The sequence below is a fragment of the Pseudopipra pipra genome, chromosome 11, assembly GCF_036250125.1.
Source record: "Pseudopipra pipra isolate bDixPip1 chromosome 11, bDixPip1.hap1, whole genome shotgun sequence".
Taxonomy (NCBI): domain Eukaryota; kingdom Metazoa; phylum Chordata; class Aves; order Passeriformes; family Pipridae; genus Pseudopipra; species Pseudopipra pipra.
The window spans coordinates 5,837,651-5,860,609 of record NC_087559.1 but is presented as its reverse complement, the minus strand read 5'-3'; the positions used below and the strand labels follow the sequence as shown (position 1 = coordinate 5,860,609).

At 38.1% G+C, this 22,959-nt stretch overlaps 1 protein-coding gene across 2 annotated transcripts in view; it reads right to left on the bottom strand.

Moving 5' to 3' along the window:
* The window catches only part of SUCLG2 (succinate-CoA ligase GDP-forming subunit beta), a 116,328-nt gene that overhangs the window by 49,760 nt on the left and 43,609 nt on the right, over positions 1–22,959 (bottom strand). For both annotated transcript variants that reach the window (XM_064667230.1, XM_064667231.1), the window contains 5 exons: positions 14,209–14,308; positions 13,991–14,081; positions 7,510–7,662; positions 6,447–6,536; positions 3,948–4,044 (listed from right to left, as the gene is read on the bottom strand). In XM_064667230.1, the coding sequence (XP_064523300.1) occupies positions 3,948–4,044; positions 6,447–6,536; positions 7,510–7,662; positions 13,991–14,081; positions 14,209–14,308 (531 nt within the window). The remainder of the gene's footprint in view (positions 1–3,947; positions 4,045–6,446; positions 6,537–7,509; positions 7,663–13,990; positions 14,082–14,208; positions 14,309–22,959) is intronic.

The following is a 22,959-nucleotide window of genomic DNA, read 5'->3' as shown; positions in this document are numbered from 1 at the left end:
ACTTGTACTATACCCAAATTAAAATTACTCACTTAAGTATAATTGATTTGTTAAGGCAAACCAATCAGATTTAAGTGCCTTTAAATGCTGCATCCAATAGTTTTTCTATCTGCTGGGTTTTTTATTCATATTGCCATTGAAACACATAGATGGTACATGTGAACGTGTTCATGAGCACTGTACACATCTGGAGGTCAATTACAATTAAAAAGATAATTTTAGTCTTTCAAAACGTTTACACAAATAGGAGAGTTGTAACTCTATGTCTTGATTTCTACTGGGTTTCTTGTTTTGGTTTTTTTTGATGTTGATGTGGTTTTGGTTTTTATTTTTTTAATATCTGACTTGTAACTGATAGCAGATTAAATGAAAACAGTATCAAATTTCATTTCAGTGATTGCAGTTTCAGAAAACTGTTCATGAGTGTGTATAACAAATCTCTTGGAAGAAGAGTCTAGATTTCACCTGGTCAACCATCATGTGGGAATGTGCCAAAAGCAGAAATACCTGCAGTTCATCATATGCTTCTACTGTACTAGAGCTGCTTCAATTTTATTTTTTTTTAGCAATGAACTAAGACTATTTTTTTTCTTCAAGCTTTCAGTTCCTTAAATTGCAAAAACAACTGAAAGCTAGAGTACAACTGCAGTTTCAGAGCTCTGTTTAAACACGAACATCCTCGATGTCACATTAATAGAAACTCATTTCTACAGAACACTCATCTTTAACAAAGGCCATGTTGTACAAAGTAGCTGCAAAAACATGTATTAATATTTATCAAACCATTTTCACCATCAAAAGCACATTGTTACATGCATGATGGATTATACAAATGGATTTTTCTTCTAAACAAATATCAAAGAAAGCTCCAAAAGTTATATTCATGAAGTACTTGTGTTGTTATTGCTAGTGGTGCAGGATTTTTGTCATCTACAAATTCAACAGTTTACACTGAGAGCAAACAAAACAAACCAAAACAAACCAAAAATGGGCATAACGGGAATCTGACCCACTACTGTTGACAAAGAATTTGCTACAAAATTAAACAAAATACATAAACCAATGTATCTCCTAATGGAAATTCACACAAGTGAAAAACACAAAACACAGCAAGAAATAAATCCATCTTATCCATTACTTTGACAGGAATAATGGTCTTCATACAGAGACTTGTATTTTATCATTAGAAATAACTGCATTAAGCTACTCAAATGTTCTTCCATTTGTTTCATCTTTATTCTTCTTAAAGACATTTCAGATGGAGAAACTGCTAGCAAAAAAGAAATAAGCACAGGAAGACTCCTGTGCATGTCTACTGTAAGATGGTTTTCACAGCTTGAAACCCACTCTGTTTCTGCTCCTCAGCTTCCTGGATGCAAAACACATACGGAAAAACCTCAGAGAAAAGAGCATAAAAACTCCTACCATCCCTCAAATTAAGCCCTACTCACTAAATATGCACAGCCACTCCAGAAAAGCCAACTTGGTAACTTATCCAAATAATAATTTCCACAGTGACACCTCATAGTGCTCCAGCAAGGATGCAAAGTTAGTACCACCATGGTTCCTTAGGACCTTTAAGGACCATATTTGGTTTCCTCTCATTTCAAACTATCCTCTCCTTCACTTGCCCCTCCTTGTCTCCTTCACTTGCCCCTACCAATGTCCCCTCTTGGTACCCACCAAATATGTCTTCAGCACCTCAGTGATGCCCCTGTCGTGTTACCTGCCACTTCATCCTCAGTGTCCACTCACCAACACCCAACACATACTTAAAGGTCTTCTTCTTGGCTGAGGAGGATGTAAGGACTGAACTGGGGTTCTGTCCCTTGCTCTGCCAAAATAACAGAACAGCAAAGTGCTTCTCTCCCAGACAACCAAGCTAGTCTTGAGCCAGCGAGTGTGAACACTAGGGCAGGCGAATCGTGGCACAAAGAGCTCACCTCGAGCTTGTTTCTCTGCCTGACTTTAGACTGTGTCCCAATTTCTGCCACCTAACCAAGCAAAAGGACTCCTGGGTGCCTTCCATACTGCCCTGTAGTGTTGAGGTACCTTGGTCAACTATTCTGCTACAAAAATGATTCCAATAACTTTTGAGAAAGGAAATTTTGCTTTTATAGTATCAGTGGTCTTGAACCAACAAAATACACCTGGTGAGTCTATCAGTTAGGAGACAGACATACCAATGGATTTATTTTGAGATTAACATCATACTCTGCAGGAAAGTTCCAGCAGCTCTCGTTGCACCTATTTGAGAGATCCCATTCATTTTCAAAAGGTCACAAGTGTCATGTACTGCACGTTGCCAGACCGGGAAAAATCCAGACTGTTCCTTTCACAAGGTCTTATTTCATTGTTGGGCTTTCACTTCACTGTGCAACAGAAAGTGAAAAGGTCCTTCTCACCTCATTCCCAACTGATTTTAATGGATCTATTTAAACAGAGGGGGAAAAGAGCAGTCTGATGGGTTCTGAAGGCAAATTTTCCATTTAAAATTGAGCTCATCAGAACAACTCAGGTCAACAGCAGGGCTTTGTGTTACTCTCTCCAATATACATTTCACAAATTGCACAAGAACCAACGAACCCAGAATTAGCTGCTAAGAACTTGAGTTGTATTTATTAAGCTGAGTGAGGTTTGCAATGCAGGAACTGCTGATTCAATGTGTATGTTATTATGGTACCTCAAATGAGCTGGAAAACTGAGCACACAGTGCTGTGAATGATCCTCAAATAGAACTAGTTTTGGTGGAAACCATTCCATGAGGTAAACTCTGTGTACAGAAATCATTCCATGAGGTAAACTCCGTGCACAGAGCTGAAGGATTCTGGTGTCAAGAACACCAAAAAACTCCACAAACCAAACAGGAATTTGAAGAAAGTCTGTTATTAAAGAAGAATTCATGCCTTTAAGCCATAAATATGTTCTTCTAGCTTGGTTTAACCTGAAAACAGCTTATTATGTAAAAAAAGACCTGCTGATACATTTGATCATTTCTGTCACTGTCTCTGAATTGTTGTGATATACTTCAATATTCCTTTTTTTTTTTTTAATATCACTTTACAGTAGGGCATTTAAATGTCCCAGAGCCTATTTTATAACAAAGAGCACCATCTTTTAAGATGCATTAATAAAGCTGGGTAGGGTAGGATTTGTTTTCCACCTTTTAGTGCTTTTCAGATTCTCTGGCAACTCTTTTGCAAGTGAAAGAGCAAGGTGGTAACTGTGATCCACCTGGATCAGCCCTATTCTACTTCAATATACCACAGGCATACTGAAATAGTTCCTCCCCTCCTCACCTCTGTCCAAGTTAATTGGACAAAAAGGACAAATGGAAGGAAAGGTTTCAGCTGGAAGACCAACTAGGAAGTGAAAGGTAATCCAGCTCCTCATTTTTACCCTGTCCCTCAGTGCTGTAGTCATGGTGAAATCCGACCAGTGACCCTTTTTCCTCCCAAAGGGTGTAGCCAAGTGTCAGTTCCAGCTGAAATTTGTGCTGTGCTCTGATCGGCTGCAGAGTCATGCACTTAAAATCTTAAATTACCCATATACACAGGAACATAAATGAACGAGTTTCTTCGCACACAATCTCAGTAATTCTAGCAGCATTAACACAACCCCCCCTCCCCAAACAAAACCACTAAACAAAAAACACCCAAAACAAAACCAAGAAAACCTCAACTTTGCACAAGAGCAGAATAGCAGGAAACGTTGCTGTTTCTCACCAAGCAGAACGTGTAGAAGCCAATACTTTCAGTATTTGGATGAAAGAACAAAAGGTATTGAAATATAAAATCTGCCATGGGAATGTTTATGAATGTTGCTTAAATTACATTACAAAATGAAATTAATGCAAAGCTGCTGCTACATCCTTCTATGCAATTTAATTTATAGTTTGCATAAATAAAGAACTATAATGCATTCATTTGTTTCCTTCAATTTCTTACCTTGCCCTTCTGGAGTTTCACCAAAGGGATTCACTTCAACCTGAGTGGCATCAATTTTCAAGAAAAGATTATACAGCTTCTTAATTTGATCTGCTGCCTAAATTTGATCAAACGATTTACAATTACCACACAGAAAAATAAAAGTAAATGTTTTCAAGGCAAAGGTAAACCATTATAGATTATTTTTAATGCATTAAATTGCAAACTAGCTCTAGATAATTACTGCTTTTATTTCTGTTTTCTTAACCATACTCATAGTCTCTTAAATAGGTATAATGTAGCATTATGATACTGCATAACACTTAGTAAATGTGCATTTAAAGACTACATGAACTGGAGACTTTCTACAAAATAAACATTACAATTACTATGACAAGTTTAATTTGGAAAGTGACTGTTGGGCACTAACAAAATGATGTATTCTCCAGTATGCTGAGATCTGAGTTGAATTCACGTTAATCAGTCTACATTCAGAAACCACAAAGCTGTTTGTGCCCATTAGTGACTTAGGGAAAAAATACCTATTTCTCCTTCCTGCATCAATCTGCAATGTTTTCTTGAAGAACTTATATCCAAAGCATGCTTGTTTACTCGTTGCTTGTTTCCTATCCTCCCTCACCATCTATCTCAGTGCCCAGCTGTGTGGCCAAAACTGACAACCAACTGCCAAATCTTTTGTTCTTATAACATTCTTCCACTAATAGAACAACTTGAAAACAGCAACACGAGTGAGCATAAAAAAACCCCTTTGGTTCATTACACACTGACAAGCTATTAGCTGAAATAAGTTTTCAGATGAAGTGCACTAATAAAGAAGCACTCAAATTTGTCCCCTCATTACTGATCAGCTAACTGAAGTACACAATCCAAAAATTTGGAACCTCTCCTAATAAGTGAATTAGAATAAAAAACCCAGAAGTCAGCTTTCTCCTACAATGTCAGTCACATGAAAGAAAAAATTACAACTGGAAAGACTCAAAACCAGACTCAGTTTTGCCCAGAGGGGTTGTGGACTCCCTATCCCTGGAAGTGTTGAAGGCCAGACTGGATGAGGCTTTGAGCAATATGGTCTAGTGGAAGGTGTCCCTGCCCATGGCAGGAGGGTTGGAAGAAAATGATCTTTAAGGTCTCTTCCAACCCAAACCATTCTGTGATTCTATGATATCTTTAAAGAGTTACAGTTGGGAAGCAGCATATAAATTGCTCAGGAAGCCTTCCCTGCTCAAAATTTACCAGTCGAAGCATTCTCAGTGGTTTTGACTTTAAACAAATTATCAGTTATAAATCTGCAGCAGTTTCCTTGGCACAAACACTGGGGTGGACACACTGCCCCAATACCACAGGGGTGAGGTTGTGTCAGCAGTGATGCTGGGGAGGAAGCTCCACGCTGCAACCCCCACTGACTCCGGGCAACCTGAAAAGCTCTTATTGCCACAGGAATCTGTTCTATTTGTACCAGACCACCAAAATCACTTCACTTTTACTATTAAAGGCTGCTCCATCTTTCAGCACCTCTCTGAATCAGGCAGCTTAATGTCAACACTTCTCTTTCTCAAGGTCTACAAGTGCTCAGCCTCTTCAAGGTAAAGCATAAAATCCCAACTTCGAACTAGTGAATACATAAGTAAATACTAGGATTTGTCTGAATAAAAGCTGTGTCCCTATGCCTCAGTAAATTCCTTTGAGTTGGCAGCATAAAGAAAGAAATGCATTCCTGCAGCATTATTTAAATGTGCTATTTAAAAGTCCATATATTGCTGTTAATTATTAAGTACCAGAACTCTTCAAGGGTTGAAAGGTTCTACATAATCATTCTTCCTCATTAGATATACAGCTAAATCTTCAAATGTGTGTTAATCAACCTAATGATTATGCATTTGTTAATTGCATGTTGGGATAGAAAATAATTAAAACTGCTGAATTAAAAATAAAGGAGTTCTAAAAAAATGACAGTTTGATACTACAGAAACAAAAACACGCCAAAGCAGATTAAGCGAGCTCTCTTCTCTGCAAAATGCTTCATAGAGGCAAAAATATATATTCAATATATTTATGTAGAAAAGAGATACTGAAAAGACAACAAGCTGGCAGCCTTTTGGTTTTGAGTGGAAGGTTAAAAAAAAAACCTAAAAGGCTTCAGTTACACAGCCAGATACACATTTACTTGTCTCTATAAAGGGCCAATTTTCAAAAAAAGCTCTACCCATGACATTCCCTGAGCTCCAATGGAATTCCAATGAAAGCAAAAGAATCCCACGTGGTCTAACAGCCTGTTGTCATCAATTGCTTCAAAGACTGGGGACTCACTTCAAAACAATAAGGACCTTATTTAAACTGCTAATGCCTGATGACAATTATATAGGTGCAATTTAGCATTTCAAATGTCAAAATGATCCTGATTTAATGGACACTTGGCCTTTTGTGCCTATTGGAAAGCATTTAACATATAGCTGGGCTAAAAAGTCTTCAGTCTAAACCAAGGGAGTAGAGCCAAGTTACCTGCTGTTGCAAAGGTCCTTGGAATCCCAAATTTTTTGCCATCTGCAAAGCCTGACGATCCTTTATGCCTTCAAAAATATCTATTTCCTCCTGCAACAATAACATGCATAAATATAACTAAATATTCAATCTGAATGGAGATTTAAAACTTCAAAAGGAAAACACTTAGTATACATTTGCAAATTAGTAATTAAAGCCTGGCTGTTTGCCAAGGCTCCCTGAGACTGAGGCTGTGGCAGCTGCCTATAGGGGATGTTATAATTACCACACCGACTATGAAACAGTCCTTCCAAAAAATATATAATTCTTCAGGGTGGCACACTGACAAGACAATGTGACACAAGTTTTCACTTTTAATTACTGTACAGATGGCGTTGACGAATATTTAGTCTGTTAATTTTTATGACACATTCTGGAATATTTTCAAGGCAATGAGTGTCACTGCCCAGTAATACTGTGAAGTTTATATAATTTTAAAATGCACATTAAATATTTTTACAATTTTTTGAATAATTACACTTGATTGTATCAATTATTTTCTCAGCTGAATAGCTTGTCTATTCATTATCTTGCCACAGTAACATAAAAAATACTTAAACGTAGTCATCGTTAAAAAAGTAATTACAACAGTTGTATTTCAGATGCAAAAGTCTTGCAGGTACAAAGAAATAATTAACAACTCTGTCAATTAGAGAAAAACAGCCACAGAAGCAATAACTATATTGGCACCAACCTACTTGTGAAAAAACTGTGTACCTTCCTGAGAGCAAAACTCACTCATAAAACATTTCAGATATAAAGTTTAACATATGACATAACAACCAGATTTAAGCTCTTTTTCTAATTGAGTTGGAGACACAAACACTAATAAAATCAGATGTTAAACATGCTTCATCTACTAGATAACAAGTTTGATCCTGTACTCGATGAAACACAATTTTTATGGTTTTTACTGTCTCCTTTCCATACACGGAAGAATTAAAAATGGAAAGAGAAAGAGGGAAAAATATTCTTTTGGATAACTGACATGGAAAATTTTTAGTGTAAAACATCATTTCAATACCTTAAAGATAAGTTCTGGACTAGTTACTGCAACTTCTTCTATGTCCACACCACCCTGGGGACTGCCAACCATGACAGGTCCATTGCAGGCTCTGTCCATCAGAATTGCAAAGTATGTTTCCCTGGAAATATCCAGTGCTTCTGCAACCATCACCTAAAAAGTAAATACAGGGAAGAAAAGAAAACATCAACACTTCTGATGGGTCCTTCTGCATTGCCTTAAAATGCAGCAGTTTGACACTTGCTATCCTGAAAAGAAACGTTTGTTTCATGGCTTTTACAAGGTATTACAACCCAGCCACCTTTTTCCCCAAGAAATCCTCTCTCCCTAAATAAGAGACTCCCCTGGTGCTGCTGTTCTCACTGGGGCATGCAGCAAGCAGTGTAAATGTAATTGTTGGGGGTTTTCCAAGAAAAGAATCAGAGCTGCTGCCGAGCCCATAAGGCAGACATATTAAATTATTACATTACTCTATATTACATTTTTATCCCCAAAAAGCACTTTAATGTGCTGCCTCAAGAAAAACTTGCCTCACAAGGGACTCAGTTTGCAAATCACATGGATGTAAGGGTGGGCACATTGGCCTGCAGCTGCACCTCACCAGTAGCACTGTTCCTCACCAGTAAATCCTCAGGCTTAAGTTCTCTCCCTCATTCTGACAGAAGACCACCCAACCCTTAAAATCCTGAATTCTTGCCCTAAGTATTTCCTAAGAAAATGGGTTTACAGATAATTCTGGCATCCAGCTTTTTACTTTCAACTTAGAGAGTCAAGCGGATGTGTGTCCTTCAGATGCTGGCACAATCTAGAAACATAGAAATTTGTTTTTCCAAAATGCTACTAGTTTCTATTTATTATATATAAGCTACAGAGCCCTTTTGTACCAGTATCTGACAGATACCTCAGCACACAACAAAACAGATGATTCAAATCCTACATGTGTGGAATCTACAAGTACTCACATTAAAATTGGGGGAAATTGGCCCATATAAAGTCTTTGCTAAAACTTTTTTACTCCTCACAAAAAAATTACAAAGTCCTTGCCATGTTAGTATTGCAATAACTGTAACTTCCTCTTCATCTGAACTGTCAGCTTTTTCAATAGTTTAACAATAGCCAATGAAGCAATTTCAGAGATTAAGTAGTTATACACCTGGCCAAGGACTCACAAACTATGTTTTGATATAAGAAAACTAAATTCTTCATTTTAAGAAAAAATCTGCATATGACCATTATTAATTCTTCCTTGTGATCATGACAGGTGCCACAATCTCAGGTGCAAAAACTGCAGTTCTGCTCCACACTACATTTTTGCTTTTCAACCTGAAAGTGAATCAGCCACCTCTGCTTTAATCAGCATTACAGCTTCTTCTGATGATCATCAACTATATTCTTCCTTAACAGAGCTACTATTTCCCATCTTTCAAGGGAACTGGTAGAAATTAGGAAAATCACTTCCCCAATATTAATATAATTAGGAAGGATTAAGTGGCAACATCTTTCTAACATGGTCTGTTTATGAAGTGACAGTTTTGAACGACGACTGCGGACAAAGATCCTCACTGAATGAAACATCAGGTGAAATTCATTCTAACAGTCAGCAGATCTGAGACCTGCAGCCTTAAAACTCTGCCTGCCCGGCCAGAGGTGTTCCATCAAATGAGTATTCCTGGGGTTTTCATAGTTCAAGGGCTATAAACAAGAAAGATGCACTATACTTTCACCCAAGTCGTTTCTTTGACATTCTATTCCAGTGCACATAAGAAGGAATGTACTTACCTTCTGCCAGGCTGTGTGTTATTGGAGAACAGGGGGCAAAAAAAGTAAGAGACAAGGAATTAAATAAAGCCCTCTGTGCTCAGAATGGAAGGAAAGATGAAATTTCTTTATGTTTTTTTTTACTTGGAAGAAACTTGCTTTATAGTAATTTTGTTTCCTTCTACTTTTACCTCACTTTATTCATACAACAGAGGGAGATGTAAAGGAATAGTTCAAATAAGCGACTGTTCAAAAGGAAACTAAAGAAAACTAGGGTGAAGGAGAGAACTAAAAATGCAGAAAACTACTGTTCTACTTAAAAGTATCTGCCTATTTTAGATTACTACAGAGGGATGCTAAAAGCCAACTTCAGAGACACAGCTTGGCTACTTGCCAAGATTTGTCAAATTAACAAGCAAAGACAGGGAAAGCATCCTTGATTTGCTACTGGTTTTACCTGCATCCATGTTTTCACCTTCTGACATATCCTGCATCAATGTATCTGAAAAATGTGAGTGAGTTGCTTTAGACATTGGTCAAATAAAACCAAGCGTCCTCCTGGGTCCTGTTGGAGCAGCTCAGCTTCCACAGAGCTCAGGGTCAGGGCCAGACTTAGGATGGAAGTGCACTCAACGAGTCTTGAGGAATACATTTGCAGGCACAGCAGGTGGGACTTACATTATTAAATCAGGTATCTTCAACTGCTACTTCCAACTGGAGTGATTGTCCTCACTGTTGCTAATTAACCACATCAACATCGTCAGATACTTCTCTGTCTTAATTCACAAAACTATTGAGAATCTAATTTGTAGCAGGCAACCTCAGAGCAAAAATTGTCAGACTGCACAATACCTCTCATTTCTCCCAACAAAGAAAAACTTTCCTTCACCATCCTCCCTGTTTGCTGCAGAGCAAAGTCAGGGAATTCAGCGTTCAAGGTCTTTAAATATTATTGAAGTCTACCCATCATTCACACAACAAAACTAATGCAAACACATCAATGAACAGTTAAGAATAACGAAATTGAATCTACAGATTGTTGACTCTTTGTCTGTTTTGCTTTTGATAAAGAATGTGAAGCACCATTATCTGTTTGCCACATCACGTTTATATTTAAAATGTCTTGGGGAAAAATCAGCTTTCATTAAAACTTCCTGACAACTTCCAGCTTTGCTTCTCAATAACACATCATTACCTAAAAGTTTAAGTCACACATCTAATTTCATAAGGGTAACTGTAACGGCTTTTTTTACGCAGAATCAAATATGCAAAACGTTCATTCTGTTATTGCTCGGAGAGAAAACACAGGTAGCGAATTCTCAGGTTGTCATGATAAGAGAAGACTGCCTTCTCAGATAACCACGCTCTCCAAATTCCAAGCTGCCATAAGAGGATTTTATGTAAACTCACAAAACAGCTTCCAAGCTATGAGGGATCTGAGGAGACTGCTGTTTATTTGAGAAACATCAATCCGAAGAGGCACAAACACACTTTAAATTCTCTAGCAGGTGCACAAATTGAGAAAGAAAGCTGAAAATGCCATTTTCTGCTCCATAATTATTCTAATTGTAGAAAATTTCTATCTTTTATTCCTTCCTTACAAATACATGTAAAAGGTACGTGACTTCCATTCCCTCACTTGACACTAGCTCGTTGATTGCCTCACAGAAAGTGACATAATAACTATTTTCCTTCTGAAAAACCCTTATTACCTAATTTTTTTAAAACATACAAGTGTTTTAAAATACTCAAACTTTCCAGAACACCAAAAAGTCTAAACCCCACAAAACCTAAAAACATGCTTTTACTTTCCACTTTGAACAGCAATTTTCTTTAAGTACATGTACACACAAACTCTTACACACACACACATAGAAAGCACATGCCTTGAAATAGAAAAAAATGCCAGTTATTACTTCTCAATTTCTCCCCTGCTCTTAGCAAGCTCAAAGAGTCTGCCTGGCATTTTCTGTGCACTAAGTTCCCACTGCATTAAACAATATCTTATACATAGCTAAACTTATATTTTTAATCACATTACTGTAGTTTCTCCCTTGATTGAAATTTCAGCATTTGACATTGTAGTCCTGATGCTACAAACCTGAATGCCTCAACCCCTTTAACCACCTTGAAGATCCCTAAACTAACTTTGTGAAAGATAAATGCTTTTAAAAGACACAATTTTGCTCAGAAATAGCTTTTGATGACCTAGGTGCATAATTTGAAACACGCTTTCTTAGCTATCTAATAGGCATAATAGAAGGCAAATTGCTACATAGTGAATTAATTTAAAGCAGGATATATGCCCTTACCATATATTACCAAGAAGCAAGATCTCAACATCAGAAATATAAAACATGCTATTTAAAAGTCAACATGCTTTTGAAAGCCAACTCTACAATCAGAATGAAAAGTCTATGTCAGTAGATGATCAGCTTCCCCCAGCGAAAAGCATCACACTGGGTTATCACGGATCAATATTGAAATACTTGCAAGCTGTGTCCTGAAAGGACAGGAAGGAAAACACACACAGTCTGTCAAGGCTATACCCAATCCTGAACCACCAAAATAAATTCAGCAGTGCCAACTTCACCATCAACTTCACCTATGCCCCAGCTGCTTCCTGTTGGCCATTGTTTGTTCGTACAAACAATATGTGGATGGGGAGGAAAGGAATCACAGGTTTAAATCTTCTATAGCTACTCTACACAAGTCATCTTAATATAAATCCTTTGAATAATCCATGTAAAAAAACCCCAACACCCACACCCTTCTTTCATTTCTATCCATTTTAAAGAAAATCAGAAGTTTCTTTTTCAGAAGTGAATCTATAACTGATGCTTGCACTCTTGATAAAAGAGTAGAATTTCTATATTGATGCATTCAAGGTAGGTCAACTGGGAAAAAGAATAAAACCTAGGAATTTAGAAAAGAAAGCTGGTTTTACAATACTAATTTTTCCAAGCAGAGTGTCTAAATACGGGAAAGGGATATCCCTTCTTACACCCTTAGTATTTATCAGGATATCCAACAGACATGTCTTAATGGTAATACTGTTCCTCCTTTTGAATACATAGTATTTCTTTTCAACAGCAACTATGAGGAATGATAGTAGCCTGCTCTCCGTGCTCCCCAAGAGAAGAACTGCCTGAACACCTTCCTCCAGCCCTCATTAGACAGGATCTTTCCAGATAGGTGCTCCCCTTCTATGCTAATACACCAAGTTGTTCACGGGATATGAAATGTGAACTGCAGTTCCTTTCAGTTCATGCCAAAATATTTTCTGGCATCAGATATACAGACCTATATATCTGACCTATATGAGGATTCCTGCTCAGTAAAACAAAGCAAGAGACAAAAACACATAGAGCAGAAAGGCAATTGCTAGGATTTCCTGACTGATGGAATTTAAATCAAGTGAAGGAGAATCTTACTGAAGGGCTATCTGGGCTTCTCTTATTTAGGCCAATACAGAGCAATTCATTTATGCTGAAGTGAACCTTGGCACCTTGCAGTAGGCACCATCATAGGAAGATGAACTCCCACACATTAGCTGAACCACTACTGTGAGCACATTTTACTCTGTATCTGCAACAAGTAGGAATAATGTCCTGTAAGACACCTTTTAAAAATTGAGATCTCTCTCATGCAAACCCTTCAATAATTAAAGGGGGCTTGCAAGAAAGATAGGGACAAACTTTTCAGTAGGGCCTGCTGCAATAGGTCCAGATGGTTTTAAACTAAAAGAAGGTAGATTTTTTTCACAGTGCAGGTGGTGAGGCCCCATCTAGTGGTTAGAGTGCCTGACTCTCACCACCGCGACCCGGGTTCGATTCCCGGCCCCCTGGGCAGGTGGAGCTCGTCAGCCTTGGTAGGCAATCCACCTAAGAGAAGGTCACTCTAAACAAACCTACATCCTGGGGACCTCACTGCCACTGTCCAAGCTTTGCTCGGCCCCGGCAGATGAACCTCAGGACTAAAGGGTGGGCTCAGTTCAGCGCACGCTGTGTCTCACCTAAAAAATCCACTGCGCAGGCTGGAAGGGTTAATGACCTTTCCCAAAATCTTCGCTCGCGAAGACTGGCAGGTGGTGAGGTCCTGGCACAGGCTGCCCAGAGAAGTGGTAGATGCTCCATCCCTGGAAACGTTCAAGGCCAGGTTGGGGCTCTGAGCAACCTGATCTAGTTGAAAATGCCCCTTCTCGCTGCAGGGGGGTTGGACAAGATGAACTTTAAAGATCTCTTCCAACCCAAACCACTCTGTTATTCTGTGAAAGTCACTTATCACTTTACTAACAGTTGCCCAGAGCTGAGTGTGCATGACATACAGATAATGTTATTATTAGAGGTAATCATGGATATATTACTTCTGTAAGCAGAATGTCAATAAGCGTGTACAGTTAATTCTAAGTGCAGTTATTTTAGCATTTAGTATGTTTTTGATGAAGGATGAGCCTATGACAATGGATTCCCTTCAACACAGGCAGCAGAAATTAATATATTTTCCCACCACTGGGTATGCCAGAATTGATAAACAAAATACATACATACAGAGAAAGAAAAAGTAACATTTTCTTTTTTTTCATCAATTAGATGTAATAAATGAGAAATTGGAGAAGAAACAAAAAAAACCCAAAAACAAAACCCTACATCATACTCCCCAACTTATTAATGCAAAATTGCACCTGAACACAGTTTCAACTTTCAAGAAGCCAAAATCTTACCTTTTTAACTGTCACACCATCCTTTGGAGTTTGTTTTGTTGACAGATTGTACCCAATCATCTGTTTAGCCAGCTGTTCAACAGTCTTAGGGCTACAAACAAAGGAAAAATGTTAATTTATTGAAAGATACTAAAAGAAACAGTCCACAGTTATTGTAAACAGTTTAAATATTATAGAAAAAGCAACTTATTTATGCTTTTTCAATTTTAAAGACTTACTCTTTAGTTAGATGAACTCCTCCTCTCAATCCACTATTGAAAATACCTTTTCCTCTCCCTCCAGCCAGAATCTGTGCCTTCAGAACAATTTCCTTTGCCTCTGTAAAAGAAAAGCACATTTCTATTCTATGGTGTGCCATTTATTGAGCTTATTAACCCAAGTTTAAAAAGCACTTCCAGGTTGGACTATTTTAAAATGACAAGAAGTTGTTCATAAATAGTGAGCAATAAATCAAGTGTCGATTCAGCATTTTTATAAAGCAACCTTGCAAAAAAAGAATTGCTCAAGGAAGTTAAGGAATGAATATACACTGCTTATTAAATGGATAAATATGCCATTCTATGGATCAGAACCATGCTGTTAATGCTACACAGCTTGCACAACAAACCATAACCTGCACAGTGCGATGGATTATATTCTGGCATGGTTTCTAAAACATGAATCAGATCATATTTTGTCCTGAATACACAACAAATGAATGCTCATCAAGGAAAAGAAATTTCATTCCTCGCTCTAAACACATGGAAATGTATGGATGTGGTCCTAAAAGAAGAAATCCCCATCTCCAAAGGGCAGGTAAGTGGAGAGCAAGGGCAGGAGCTGTGAAGAGTCTTCATCTGTTCCTGAGGCATCACTTGAGTCTTTGGCAATTTGAGTATAACAGTAGCTTAGTAATGAGAAAGTGAAGCAAGAACACAGTGACAAAAGCAATTGCACCATGTCCTACATTCCACACAGAAGCAATCCTGACATCCTTACAGAGTAAAACAAGGGGAAAAAAGGGGACAAGAAAACAAACAACCAAACAAAACCGTCACTCATGGTCTGTGCAGCTCCACGGATCACAGCAGCTTCCTGAACCATGAACACCTGCCAGGTGCCTGGAAGATGTTTATTAACACCCAGTACTGTCACTTGGCACATTTATCATAATACTGCCAGGTTCTCTGCAGAGTCTGAGATCCTGATATTAACATATCATTAAGTGTGCCTAGAAAAGGCCAACATTGTTATCCTCTCCTGGAGTGTGTGGAAATCTCTGATTTCAGCGATGTTTAGATTAGGTCACACCTTGAATCATAATATTATATCTAAGTATGAAGAAAACATGAGAATTTGTTGTTAATTTGACAAATTTACTGTTTAATTGGCACAGAGGATAAAGATACTTTCATTAAAACAAACACAGGCTTTTCAGGCTGTAAGGACATTTTACAGATTATTAAATATAAGTTGAGAGGTGCAGCAATTTTTGGTGCAGCCCAGCTCTGACACAGCATCATTTCAAAGTTCCTGTATAATAAATTTCAGCAACTAGGAAAACAGTTGGATATTAGGATAGAATAAATATTATCAAACAAATAGTCTATTTCCTGCATTAAGACAGGAATGATTTTTTTACATAGGTATTGTACTTTAACACATTTATTATTATTATTATCATCATCATCATTATTAACAACAATTACTGTTCTAAAAGGTACCTGATTTCCAGGCTTCTCAAGGTTAAAATCCTTCCACATGTTTATCCATTCAATAACATTTGACATATATCACTGTGAACCTTAAAAGCATTCTCCTTGAAAGTACTTCATGTATTCCAATATATTCATGTTCTGGGCTCCCTATTACTCATGCCACAGCAGGGCAGATAACAAGGAAATTTAAATGCAACAAAAAGTTTTATATCAAGTGTTTCCGATGCACACGAATTATTAAGATGAATTAAAACTATAAATCACTTTCCAACGTGTAGAAGTAAACTCTAGAATCAAAATAGCTGCTGTGATAAAAAAATCTAATGAAGTATTCTTAATAGATGCTGCAAGCATTTAATTAGATCAGTTTTAGCTGCCAACCACCCCGACAATGCGAGCTTTGATTGTCAGTGATAGGTGCTATCAGTTCTGGGAGTGATCATCATCCTCATTCCCAGTCAACATGCTCTATGAGCACCCATTATCTCCACTGAAATCCAACAAATGAAGTCAGAGAAAGGAATTAATGTGTACATCTTTGTAATCCACTAGAGGACTATCAAGGCAATACAATAACTTCAGGAAAACAACTCTCAAACCCATAAACAAATGGCTCAGAAAGTGAGTATAACCATGTAAAGATTAGACCTGAAGAACTAATCAATGCAGCAGCTCAGCAGAGCAAGTACAGCAGGTTCTTTGTGCCTTGCGGGAAACCAACAGGAAGCAATTTAATTCCATAATTATTTGCCCAAACTCTGTAAAATCAAGTAAAGCAGCCAGGTCTTATTTTACGGTAACTAGGCTTGATCATTCAGTACTTACCAAGCTGATTCACTACTGAAAGTCACCATCTTATTTAAAGAGTTGATTTCTAGAAATGCTCAGACCAAGTTTTTGTGTTAGATCCTGCCTGAATTCCCAAATTAAGTTAGAAAGACTATCCCAAAAGAAAAATGTGAGTTTAACTGGAATATCTGAAGTAATTCACCTTCACTTTTAGATTTGATATAAATAAGTAAATAAAAAATAATCTAAAAAAAGATACCCAAATTCAGTATGAAACCCATCAAAACCAGAGGTGTGTAACTAATTTCCATTAACATCCTTCCAAACTGTTGTAGTAACATTGCAAAAATGTTTGAGCAGGGCTGTGTAGTTACAAATACAGGATTTGAAGAGAACCAAGCACAAGCAACACGTCTTTACACCATCACAAAATACAGTGCAATATTTTCAACAGCTTTTGGTCACTGAGGCTTCAACTACTTCTGTGCATGTCCACTGACTGACCAGTCTTGTGCAAATTAAAAAACAAAACTCCAAAATGATAAACCAGCCTGCTTCTTAAGTGTGCATATACTTTTTTTGTCATCACTGATTTAAAATTTTCTTTATCGTTAAAAACAATACAAAAACCCAACTGCTTTTAAGTGTCACTAATTTAGCAGCAAGTAGCCACAAACTGCTCCACGCAGATTAATGACACATTGCTGGTAACAGCATGTGTTCTTAACTAATTATAACTTGAATATATTAATATCTCAGACTGAACAGTTTATTCAGTTCAACAGTTTATTATACTGACTCTTGTCTTTGCCTGTTTTACATTATTCTACAGAAAAAGAGAGATGTGAGGGTGTGGTGCTCAGGGACACGGTTTAGTGCTGGACCTGGCACTGTGAGGTTAATGGCTGGACTCAATGATCTTAGAGATCTTTTCCAAGCAAAGTGAATCTATGATATGATGATTTCTAAAGAGTCCTTTAAAAAAAAAAAAGGAAGAAAAATACAGTGCTCCCTAACTCAGATGCCAGTAAATTAGCAAGACCTTTACTCCTCAGAGGAATCCTCAGAATTTAAAATTTCACACTTTATCTGGCTCTACATTCCTAAAAAAATTTAATCCAACCACATAGGAAAAAAAGCCTTCAGTACTTTTTTTCTGTAACAAATTCAGAAGTTTCAAGAGGACAGAACAGAACATTGAGGGACAAGAAGCCTCTACAGTGCATCCAACAAGACCTCTCCTTCCCTCAGCCAGTGCTGCGAATACAAACGGCAGCAATACTCCTTGCAATTGGAATAAGCTCAGTGCTATAATGAAAGCCTATTTAAAATCAATAAAATCAGTCCTGCTTTTGGGAGCTATGATTACTTTGGTCCACTGGTACTGCTTGCAGCAAAAATGAACAGCTTGTTCTCAGCCCACTGCTGAGTATATTTAACTACTGAATTCTTGATCGTGAAACAATATAGTGAGAAGCAGAGTTCTGCCAGTTATATGCTATGCTAATTTATTACCTGTGAACAACTTTCCATTATTATTGATACGACTGTGTGACTGCAAATTAGGCGTGTTAACAATTACATTAAAATGTGCTGTAGCTTATCAAAAATAAACTGCTGTAAAGAACAGACCATGTACGACTGCACGGCAATAGGTCTCATGTTTGCCTGTTTATGAACAAAAGGTTTTCTACCAGAGAGAGCTCAGGACTACTTTGACAAGGCATCCCACACCACAGAATTAGAGCTTGGGACAAAGGGAGGAGGTCTCACACGAATTCCTAATCACATTTCTGTCTCACCACGAGACTTTCAGCAGTTCAGCTTCTCTGTCTGCAGGGGCTCTGTGTAAATTAATTAGTGTCTGCACCTTCTTTAAAAATGCAGAAACTGTTTCAGTATTACATTAGTGTATTTTTACCCCAGTGTAAGACAACTGAGCACAGAAGGGCTGACTCCAAACTCTGGCAGCAGCAGCAAAGTGTCCCTGGAAAATGCCCTGATTTCTCGAGATGAGAGCAACCCACTGCCATGGGAGCAGCACAATGAAGACAAACTGAGGACATGTCAAATCAAGGTTTTACAGAAGCTCTATATCCTTACTGACCCAAACACCGAGTTTATAAACACACAAGAGCTGTTTCCACGAAGGTAGCTGGAGTTAACCAGACTCCTCCATCCCTCAGGATGCACAGAGGACCCCAGCCCACAGTGGTCAGGCAAATGGTCGCTTGTTTTTAAGAACTTTGCTGGTCACCCTTCTTTAGGTAAAGTCATTCAGTTGTGCTTGACAAGCAGAACTCTTGGAGTGCTTCCCCCTTCCCAAATCCTGAAAGAGCTGAATGAGGCACATGAATCTGCAACCAGCTCCAAACTCTCCACCTCTACAAGGAGGCAGAGGCCAACCTGAAGATGAATTTACCTGGTAAGAATGTTCTCAGGGACACAAATCACTGTTTTGTTTGGACATGTACAACCTCAAGCTTTGCTTTGGCCAGCCAAGCTTTAGTCCACATCTAATTCATGGTTATCTAGAATACTACTCCATGAAGAACTGGCTGGGACTCTCACTGGATGACCAATTCCATCTATATATATGCTGAACACTGATTTCTTAAAACACAGCAGTAAATTCAGTGCTTCCTTTCCCAAAGCAAGGGGCTTTCCCCCATTCTGCTTAATAATTTTGCTTTCAGAACGTGAAAGGGCTGAGAACAGGGCAGACATTTTCTGACAGCAATTATACTTCATTTTGGACAGCACAAGAACTATGAAGATATCAACAAATCCCAGAACACCTACATGCTGTTCCTACTTCAGTTTCCTCATCACTGTTGATGTAAATCCACCAATGCTCAAGTGTCCTGTAAGGGTTCTAGATAACCTCTCCCCAACTGCACCTCTGCAGCTCAGAGCCTTTCTTCCAAAACAAAGGGTTCCTCTTACAAGCCCTAAAAGGGTCCACTTTGGGTTGGTTTGGGGTTTTCTTACCTACCTCTAGCTGATCTAACAGTAAGGAAACCTACTTTCTGGGGTTTCATCTGTCCTGCTCTATTACTATTGCTTGCTTCTTTCTTGCTTTAATGCCACCCCTACCATCTGAGTTCCCAGTTTCCCTTTGGGAAAGACTGGCTATAATTAATTTTCCAAATTTCAGCCACCCTGTTACACTGCTCAGGCAAGATCCTGTCAGGTGCTTATTACTTTTTATCAATAGTCCTGTCCAGAGGCACTTTGGGACAGTTACTTCAGCAAGGAAAGAAGGGAGAAGAATAAAAGCAATAAGGAAGATCATAAAAAACATAATACAACAATACAAAAACTGTAATAAAGCCTAATTTCCAAACTGAACACTGAATCTTAAACTTGCAGTAATAACTTTTTGCATTTGGGTCTCTTTACACCAATTTGCTCTGAAATGTGAGACAGCTTTTCCCAAGGAGCAAGTATTGCTCCCCATCTTCTGAGACCTCCAGGGATGCAGCATGTGAGACAGTTCCCACGCTCTGCCAAGTGAGCAGATTGAGATGAAAAAGAAGCTGTCCACAAGATACCTCCCACATCTACAAAACTATTGTGCTGAAAGACCTTTAGAATGAAGATAAACAATTGATTTTTTCCCCCATTTAATTTTAATTTAAACTCTCTTCCTCTGTTATTTTCGTCCTTCTGCTCCATAACACCCAAAAGAATTATGTTCTTACATGCCCAGTTTCTACAACCTTTGGGTTGGCAGACTAGTTTAGAACTAAAGTTAAATAAATCATCCTTTTTATACCTCCATACTTTTGAATATATTGTATATTTATTGCTAGATTATAAGCCTCATTAAAATCTATAATGATAAATTAGTCAGTCTCTTGATTCTGTCACTGCTGTTATTAATTGCTTTCATAACCATTACTACACACTTCACCGGTGATAAAAATTTTAAAGCTAGATAAAATCAGCTAAGCTAAAGCTCACTCTCAATATTGCACTCAAACCTTCTCAGAGTAAAAGTAATCATGTATTCACACATCCTACATTTAAGTTAAACCTGATAAATTAGTTATACAGCAAACAGAGCCCCACTAGATCCAGCAGCACCACTATAATGCATGGAAAAATATGCACATGAAGGCAGGGATCCAAAAAAACAGTTCTCACATTAAAACTGTTCATTGTATGTGCTTGTTTAAAACTCCAAGGGATATCTTATTTCTGATATTTTTCAGCCTTCAACAGCTTCTTTTTTCAGCCTAAGCTGTCATTATTTTTTACATAAATTTCCTCTGTAATAGACAAAGAGTTTAGAATATTTTCACATTTGCTTACATGACAGCAGACATGGTTTGAAATTCAATCAGGAGAGGAAAAAATTCTTCATTTGGTGGAAAAGCCCTGAAGTTTACTGACAACAGAGCAAAAGCTCTTCCTACCAGTTTTCAGGCAACACCCATTCTATGGGCAAAACAGAGCAAGCCACTTTCTGCCACCCACAATGTCACCCCATCATCCTGCACCACAGACAGTAAATACTGAACAAAAGGGGAAAATCCATGCAAACTGATCCAGGGTTCTTCCATCATTATACCCACCAGGCCCATTGTTGCTAATTTCAGACTTCAGAATATTCTTTATATTATGCCCAAGTCAACATTATTTCTCTCCCCTTCTGATGATTTCATTTTAAGAGACTGCAAAAGCAAGCAAAGACTTTTCCTTCTGTATTAGTTGCAAGCCCTATGACCTGACGACACCACCATGGAAGCTCTTCCACGTACAGAGTATCTTCAGGATACTCTGCCCACTGAGAAGTCTGGGCATGCTAATTCTGGTGCTTTAGTAGACCTGTTTTCCTTATAAATACTAAATACATGAAAAAATCACAAGATTTACTTTCTAAAACTACTGTCATTCAAAAATTTGACAACTTTACCAGATTTTTAACAAAACATTTCTCTCTACCCTTCCCTTTTCCCTAAACTACAAAAAAACCCCAAAACCTACCAAAAAAACCCCAAAGTGAAATGAATACACTCACAGTTTTCTTTGCATCTTTACCTTTTAAAGCTTACAGGGATTTCAGGTTTTCCTTGCCAAAATACCGTGCAAACATTTTTTCTTCCCAGTAAAACATATTTTAAAGTTAGCAGACTCGGGCAGTTGAACAGTGTCTAAATTCTTGACTGAATACCATAACACAATTTGTTTTAATACAACTCAGGGAACAGGCTTTAAGCAATCTGTAGTGTTGAAGTCAAGCAGCCATTAGGAACAAACACTGTTCTCGCCCCTCACTGCAACAATACACACACCTGCTTTCCTGGAACATGTTCAAAATTTCATTCTCTCTGATTATATGTAAGGCACAAAAGACACAAAGCCTTCTCTGACTCATTCTAATTCTTTTACCCATTATTGAGCTGCAGAGATGATTTTGAAAAAAATTTTATGTAGTGTAGAATACATAAAAACTGAGGAACATATATTAGTTTTTTTCATACTTCACTTTTAAGCATAAAGGAGTTGTTGTAGTTGAAGACATTCTCAAAAATGGAGAATGAAATAAGAAACCAGGGAATTCACATGGTCAAAAAGTTAATATGAATCAGAATGGTTTGGGTTGGAAGGGACCTTAAAGATCTGCCACAGGCAGGGACACTTCCACTAGCCCAGGTTGCTCCAAGCTCTGTCCAACGTGGCCTTGGACACTTCCAGGGATGGGGCAGCCACAGCTTCTCTAGGCAACCTGTGCCAGAGCCTCACTACCCTCATAGTAAAGAATGTTCTCCTAATATAAAATCTAAACTCTCTTTTATAAATGAAAATATGCAGAGGATAAGGACAACTGCAAAATTACCACCATTACTTAGGAAGTGTTAACAAATTAGTAATGTAATGTGTGACAGGTGAATGCTGTTCAAGGACAGACTTGATAATTAGTCCTTTGCCAAGCACAGTCTTTACATACATGCTATGACCAGCAAGATTCTTAAAAAATAAGCATTAAAATGGAGGGCAAAGACAACTGTGGAGGACACCACAGAGTGCAGGCTGGGCAACCAACAGCCTTCAAAAGCATGAGGAAGAGGCCACGTGCTCAAAGGGAGGCACCTGAAAGTGGAGCAGCTTCAGAGCCACCTTCTGCAAATTTGCCAATACTAGGCCAGGACCAAGTCCCTTCAAAGGGGGTCCCTTCATCATCTCTTGTTGCCTTTTAAATGCTGGGACAAAGTGACCTGACAGGTGTATGCACTGCCCAGCCTTGAAGGACCTCCCTGCTTTGACATCACAGTGGTCATTTCTCCTCTTTACAACAATTTACAGTGACACAACACTGATGCTTTCACCAAACAGGTAGTTATCTGCTTAATTTTAAGCACACACTTAAGATAGCTTGGCATTTTGGTGCTTGCATAAAAATTTCCCTTTGAAACGTTTCATGAAGAATTTTTTAATGAAGCTCCAAACCTAAATCTCTTCTACAGTTTGCATTTT